This window comes from Trachurus japonicus, chromosome 13 (assembly GCF_045865225.1).
Source record: "Trachurus japonicus isolate A0001 chromosome 13, Traja_1.0".
In the NCBI taxonomy this organism is placed as follows: domain Eukaryota; kingdom Metazoa; phylum Chordata; class Actinopteri; order Carangiformes; family Carangidae; genus Trachurus; species Trachurus japonicus.
In genome coordinates this window covers 20,334,417-20,342,249 of record NC_140919.1, presented here as the reverse complement: position 1 = coordinate 20,342,249, position 7,833 = coordinate 20,334,417, and the positions used below count along the sequence as shown (strand labels likewise).

Sequence of the window (7,833 nt, the reverse complement as noted above, 5' to 3'; positions counted from 1 at the left end):
TGAAGATTATTTATGATTTAAATATTTATTTTCTGTCAAAAATTGAACATGACAGATGCAGGGATGAACAGGGTTAGGGCTTGCTTCGGTCTGGCCAATGTTCGGGTTGGCACAGTTGAACTTAACGCTGTCTAGTGTTGCCTGGTATGACATGAAAAAAGAAAACCAAAAGTTTCATGAGACATATAAAATCAGAATGACAAGTTGTGTGTTACTGTCAGTCACCAGCATCGTTGAAATTAAGAAATTATGATTTTAATGGGCTTTATGCACAGCTCCACTACTTCCTGAAATAAACCAGCTCCTTTATTTCCTGTCTTACATTATTGGACCAACTGATTAATCCAGGTGTGTCTGACCTCACAACACAGGCACACCTGGATTAATCAACTGGTCCAATAATGTAATGGTGCGTTCCAGGCAACCCGTAACTCGTATTTTTCCGACCTGTTCCTATGGTTACCCGTTAGAACGTACAGTCAAACTCGTAACTTCCCACCTGTGAACTCGTAACTTGCCTGGAACGCTACAAACTCGTAACTGGTGACTTGAAGTCGTGACTTACGGGTTAAAAAGCCTGCCTGGAACGCACCATAAGACAGGAAATAAAGGAGCTGGTTTATTTCAGGAAGTAGTGGAGCTGTGCATAAAACCCAATGGCAATGACAAATCAGGGGGCAGGCAGGGGGCCCCATTTTAGTATTTTTTCAAGGGGCCCAGAATTACTAGCCATGGCCCTGACCACAAATGTCTTTTAGCCTAAGATTAAAAAATATAGGCCTCTTTGATTATAAACTTGTTTTCACAATGTGATATTTATGATTTGTGTGTAATACCTTTTCTGAGTCTATATAACATTTCACGTGTAATTTTACTGCTCGTAGGTAGGCTGAGTACCAGCTGAGTACTCATCTTCGTTCACTCCTCAGAAGCAACAATGGTTCCTCCCTCTCCTATGTGATACACCTGAACCCCGTTGCCAGGCAACCACTGGCCGCCGCAGCTCGTGGCGCCTCACCTCACCTGCTTTCCTTTCAGCAGCGGTGGGCCAGGCCTCGGCCAACACCAACACTGGTGTCAGTGTACGGGGCTGGCTCCTCCAGCCAACATACAGCAGCAGCAGCAGCAGCACGGTTAACTTTCTCTCGGTGGATGCTAACAACAAACCCAGCGGGCTCCATGGGTCACAGCAGCTCCAGCTTCTCAGGGCTAAACCGAGCTGCTGTTCACCATGTGTTGACCACAGAGAAGGCCGGGGTCGTTTACCACAACACGATTGGGACATGTCCGAGAGGTAAGAAGAACAACAACAATGTGTGCTCTTGGTCTGCTGTTTGCCAATTTAATCACTTTAATACGCCGTTACGACAGAGGAGTTTCATTCGTCTCTGTTTATGCCTCTGCAGCTCAAATACAACATTTAAAATTGTTTTAACCCCTAACCCTGACCCAATAGCCTTGAATTATCTTTTATAACTTTAAAATAGCATGTTTTTATTCATCTACGGTATTTTAACAATTAGCAAAACCACTACAGAACATACTATACCATGTAACACTACAAAAGTTTCCAGCTACCCCTTTTTCATACAGAGACTATTATAAGCTAATAGCACCTGCTCAGGTGTCCTCTTCTGCCATGGCAACGGGTCCTAATCTGCATTGTCAGGCCCAGTTCACTGTAACCCTAACCATGCGGGCAGGTGGTCAGGGTGTCAGCACACAGCAGGGTTTACATTACGAAAAGGACAACTCCTCTTCAAACAAGGACCAAAGATGAGGAGGAAATGTACCGGATGACCCTGCCTTACTTTTCTTTCTTTTTTTTTACCCCCTCATTCTCTTTTCCTTGTTCCTGGTTCTGTCGGTCTCTCTGTTCCAGTTCTTCAGGTGTGAACACTCTCAGTGGCAGCTTCCCCAAATCCCACTCATCCCAGTACTCTGACCGTGGCTTTACACGCACACCTCTCTTTGTGGACCACAGTCCTGACTCTGGACTAGTTTCTACACCTGTAAGTACACAAACACATAGTAGCCTACAGTATGGCGGGAATCATTCATTGTTGTTGTCTTGGAGGCATTCGTGCTTCCTCCTCTCCCTTCATGTTTTGGAGCTCCTCCATCTTCATACTTCATACCCCTGTGTCATCCTCCCCTTTCGCTTCATCCTTTCGTTTTATCCTTTCATCTTCCAATCCTTCCTCTCTCTTTGAGCTGAACCTAATACTCTCAGTCTGTTTTATGCACTCTCTGTTTTACCCTCAGGTCACTGGCCTCTCGCCTAGATTGCTTTGACCCTCTTGACTGTTTGGATAAAGAAAGATGAAAAACGGCGTCTTACCTAATCCTCCCTTTGTTCCATGCAGAGTTCCCCTCGTGGTTAAAAAAATCTCACTACTTTACGTTTTTACTTTTCTCCCTCCTCTCTCTCTCTCTCTCTCTCTCTCTTTTTTCCCCCCTCTCCCCTCACGCATATATTTATTTGCATACTCTTTATTTTTCTCTTTCTCGTGTTCTAATCTTTCCAGTTCATCCCCATTATTTCCACATATCCGCGCTCATACACATGCACAGACCAACACATACTCATGTTCATAGACATGCACATACATACACAGTCCACTTTCCACCACAACATCAATTCATATCTATATGTACAGCTCTGTTTGCACCAGTATAGCATTTGTCTTGTCCAACCCTATAATAGGTTATTTTTTGTCTTCATTTTTTTCTGTTGTTTTCCACTTGTCTTATATTGGCATCACTAAATGAATTCCTGGAAATGTACAGCCAAATAGCATTTCCAATGAAGAATTAATAATTTGATTGCAAAATAGAAGATTCCTTTTGATTTTTGTTAATTTTATTGCTTGTGTGCTACAGCACAACATTTATGGATATTGTGGCAGTGCAGCTACAGATAGCATTGACTTTACGTTTAGGGTTAGGGATTTGACATTTTGAACCATTTTCTCACAACATTTAGACTAAAAAGTCGGCATTTTTCTGTCAAGCTGAATTTCATGAACTGTATATGATATAAATATGTGACCAGGGGCTGTTGTGTGAGTGTGATTGTCCAGCCAATGAGTTGTCAAGTGGCGTGGGGGCATTTTTATTCCAAATTACCAGAGAGGTGTAGAGTTACACGGACAACGTAAGAGTGCACACCATGTCTATAAGGGGGTTGAAAAGGTCAAGTAGGGAGAAGAAGGTAATCCACTAACCTCTCCCAGGCGAGGTAATCTAATAGCCCCATGATGCCTGATTATGTAATATGACACATTGGGCAAAATAAAGTAAATAAGATGAACCAAAACAAACTCATACTGTACTTGCTACATTGTTTTCTGCATTATACGTAGATTTTGAAGATTTGTGAGCGATGTATAGTTTTACAAAATGCCCGTGTCTTTTCTTTTATCAGACCCCCATGCCTTAAAGTTCATGTGATTGCTAGAATTGCAGGGATATAGAGATGGAAAAAATGGAATATTTGCATGTTAAACATTATGGTGGAGTGCATTAATTTGCTCTGTTTTAAAGTGGTGGTCGAGCAGGCACAATGGAACATGCTGCGATAGTGTAGTTGATAAAATAACATGAATATAATTTAACAGAACATTAAGTATGAATGTATAAAAACAAGATGAGAGACAGGTGAGAATGCTGAAGGTCACTATAATGAAACTGAACACTTTCACTTTTCTGGCACCTGTAGCAGGACCGGTTAATGGTCTTCAAAACGACTCACTGAATTTGGTTACATATACCTGTACCTGCCCACAGGGAACAGAGTTCATATTGCATTAATGTGGAGCAACGGTAGATTAAACTTGAGCGTTTCTCCTCTTCTCCCAGGCCATTCCCATGCACTGTGTGTCTTTGTTTTTGTCCACCAATATAAAATGTAATTTGACTCTGCTGGATTTCACCTGAACTGAATTTGACTACCAATGAGTGAATTTTGATTAAATTTGAGAGACGGACATGACTCATCACCACTGTCTTCATCATTATGCCAAATGGTCCAATGGCCTTAGCACATCTAATACACTGACTGTATACAGTATGTGGCTTCTGATGATTAGATTTGGATGAAACTCAGCAGAATGATGCATTATGATCAACAGACGGTTTTTCACCCCAGAGATATTTCATCATTCATTCATTTTCTCTTCTTCATCTTCTTCTGTCAGCTTCCATCAAATCGGTTTCGATTTGTATCGTGGCATCGCCTGGAGCATTGCGATGTCACAGGGGACCAGCTGACCTGCCCCAGGGTCAGAGAAGGTGTGTGATCAATATGAGAAACCCTACAGTGTGACTTCTGCACTCTGTCAAAAATATATTGTGCTGTTCTCTGCAGTCACGTTTGATTAAATGAGGCAGGCAAGGAAGTTTTTGTTGGGAGTAAAAAGAAACAGGGAGTCTTACAATTTGTTACTGGCAAACAGTAACTTAAAATAAAATAAAATAAATAGAAAACTGTGGCAAAGAACTGTTAACTCACAAGAAATATGTTTTTTTGTTTGATGAATGATAATGATGTGAACATTGTTACAGACGTTATTGTTTTGACAATGTTATCAAACAGGGCCATCAGAGGAGGAGCTCTTTCAAAGAGAGGGGGATGACGGCTGTCTGGAGTGGGGCGGGAGGAGGTGGAGGAGAGGGGAGGAAGGGCAGAGATGGGAGGAGAGACTGCAAGAAAATTGGGAAAACTGTCTGGTAAGTTAGCAAGTACTATGTCTGTGTGTAACATCAAAGAAGTAGAGTACAGGAGAGAAAAACACTGCGAAGGGGCTGGAAAGAAAGAGAGGAGGACAGAGACAGAAAGACTGACACAGCCGTCTCTTGTCAGGAGTTAAATCTGTCCTACCAGGACTTGGGTGATCCCTTCCAGAAAGAGAATTTCCTTCGGATTCTCCGCCGGTTGATCCGAGTTGAGAAACTACACCTGGTTGACAACTCTCTCACCAACCTGAGTTCTGTACGACTGCCAAGGTATTAACCCCGTGAGCCAGACTGCACCACAACTCCCTCATATGGTATAAAACTTGTGTAAATTAGTATTCAACAAAGCAGAAGAGAGTCTATAATTCAGTTCTTGAATAGTGTGTATGAGACTCCAAACAAGTCCCTTTGACTTTTTGAATGTTGCCTCACACTGTTTTAAATGGTTTAATCTGGAGGTGAATCTAAAGATGATAGTTGAGAGTTTTATCTTCTATATCCCTGCAGAAATTGGATGGGAGAGCCATTGCCTTTAATTTGTGTTTTATGTCTGCTCTGATTTTTTTATTTTTTTTTAATGACAACATTACCATAGCCGCATGACTTGATTATGCAAAATTTGCAGTATGAGCACCGTTATCAGGTCTCCATTTGACTCTCTTTTATTCTGTTTCTTCTGCTGTTATTGAGTAAGAAAGCAGTATATCTGTTTTGCTTTCAGTTAATATGACAACCCAAATGAAAACTACATCCATTATTCAAATGGCTTCACCTGAAATAGCATTATGTTGGATGACAATAACCACGAAAAGAATACTAAGCATTTTTTTTTTTGCTTTTCCTTTGTGCAGGTGCAGAATTCTGAATCTGCACCGTAACCACCTGGTGTGTCTGCGTCAGCTGCCAAAGCTCCCAGCGGTGGAGCACCTTTGTCTGTCTGAGAACGCCATCAGCTCCCTGGGGGGGCTGGGAGCTCTGGAGAGCAGCCCGCTGCGCTCCCTAAACCTGACCCACAACCCAGTGACCTTCACTCAGGACTATCGTGCACGGTGAGGAGACAGCAACAATACAGAGTATGCTTCTTATTGTTCTTATTATTCATCCTCTACATCTCTCCACCCATTTCTTTGCAGTGTTTTCTCCTGTTTGCCAAAGCTCGAGGTCCTGGATGGTATCCCTAAATTGCCAGAAGACTCTCTGCCCACCAGACTATATTTCCCAGAAACCACCAGGATGTGCAACATTTTGTGAGATTCTCCCACAGATGGATGTGCTGCGACTCAGATCGCCCAATCCGTTACCAAAGTGATCACAAAGGCTTCAGCAAAGTACTCCACACTTTGAACCTGCACTGAAGGTTTCACTGATCCAACTGGTATTCACACAGACTGTCTCACAACTGTTGCCCAAAATCAGGTTTTAGGCCACACTCTCACACTATCAGAGACACTGTAAAGGTAATGTGCTTAAACGCCACATGAAGTGCTGTTTATATAAAAAGCAATATACTGTATATCATATTTTTTTTAAATGAAGACTTTTTTATAATGAGAAATTGGATAATAAATAGAAAAGACTGTGAAATGCTTTTGCTGTTTCTGAATCCATTTCTCTTCAGATTTGAACTGAAAGTGGTGCAGTAAAGAGACACGTATCCAACTTTGGCTTTGATGGAGGGAAAGGGAGAGGAGGCTAATCAGATTGCTACATGAATCATCTCTAGCAGCTCTTCATCTCGCAGGACTTTGCTGAGCCAACACATTCACTCCCCTCTGTCTGCGACAGATCGCTCCAAATAGGCAGGCCAGATTTTATTTTATTTTTTTCTTAGATTCAGCTGTGCCGCTGTGCAGAAATGCAATCGTAGTGAAGTACAAAAAGTTTCTATTATACATGTAGATTTGCACGTTTTTAATTTCTAGCTGGGTCTGTACTCTACATGTGTAATGTATGAGGAGAGAAAAAGGACATCCGCTTTCGAGGCTTATCAAACATTTAGTGTCCAGACTCCCAAGGATAATGGCCTCCTGTGTCCTCTGACTGACTGGGTAATGACCCATGAGCCTCATGCAGCAGGTCACACAAACACACACACACACGAAAAATATTCACAAAGATTCACTTGGTAGATTGCGAAGCACTCACACTGGCAAGGTTTAATTCTCACTACAAGTGTGTATACTCTTGGTACTGTGAAGTGCTTTGGATAAAAAGATACACACTGTAATACATAAAGTAGTGTTGCAGGGGTTACACAGAGACATTGCCCCCCTCCTGTAAGCTGGAGCTGATTTATTCATACGTTGCAGCAGTGTATTATCCTTTAATAATGGTTTCATTTTCAGCCTGCACCTGAAACATAAACACACTTTGTTATCTGATATCACAAAACACAAGTATGAATACTGCCACACAGGGACCCAAGCAAAGCACCCAAGCATATATACTACACATGTATCAAGTAAGAACTGGGGCACACACACACACACACAGACACACAGACACACAGACACACACACACACACACACACACACACACACACACAAGCAGCACGTGCCTTTTCTTCCCTCACAGTATTGCGGAGAAACACAATTTAAGCAGCCGATATCTCTCTAACAAGCATACAGCCAGGCACAAACTACCAGTTACATGCCTCATTGGGATTCGTTTAAGTGTGGAAGATTGTTTTGTGCAATTGCGTGTTATTTTGTGTATGTGTGTGTGTGTGTGTGTGTGTGTGATTGTGTGTAGAGAGAGAGAGATAGATAAAGTCTCTGGCTGATGAATGAGAGATCATTACTGCTGCAGAGAGGCAGTATAATGAGCTCACTGGATCCTTATGTACAGCAAACAGAATCCAGGTTAAAAAGAGAAGCTTCTGTCTTTACCTGATGGTTTCGAGACGTTATCAATTATCTTTGCAGCATATTTTAACGCTGTAGTAGTAAAATAGAAGAAGAGTTTGAGTTTCCCCCCCCAAAAAAACGTGGGTGGGGAAAAAATAAAATCTTTTCATAGCTTGGAGCTTCAGCTTTCAAGTAAATCTTGCTCTGGTGTTAAATGGAAGGTTTTTGAGAATCGGTGGCAGTCGTGTG

At 42.0% G+C, this 7,833-nt stretch overlaps 1 protein-coding gene across 1 annotated transcript; it reads left to right on the top strand.

Moving 5' to 3' along the window:
* The first annotated feature begins 1,002 nt into the window (after positions 1–1,002).
* On the top strand, positions 1,003–6,629 carry LOC146975906 (uncharacterized). Its single transcript, XM_085794438.1, has 7 exons — positions 1,003–1,294; positions 1,883–2,012; positions 4,200–4,293; positions 4,598–4,731; positions 4,865–5,007; positions 5,589–5,786; positions 5,871–6,629. Exons 1-7 carry the CDS (start codon positions 1,284–1,286, stop codon positions 5,986–5,988), a joined length of 828 nt encoding a protein of 275 aa, XP_085650564.1. The 5' UTR covers positions 1,003–1,283; the 3' UTR covers positions 5,989–6,629.
* Positions 6,630–7,833: the final 1,204 nt, after the last annotated feature.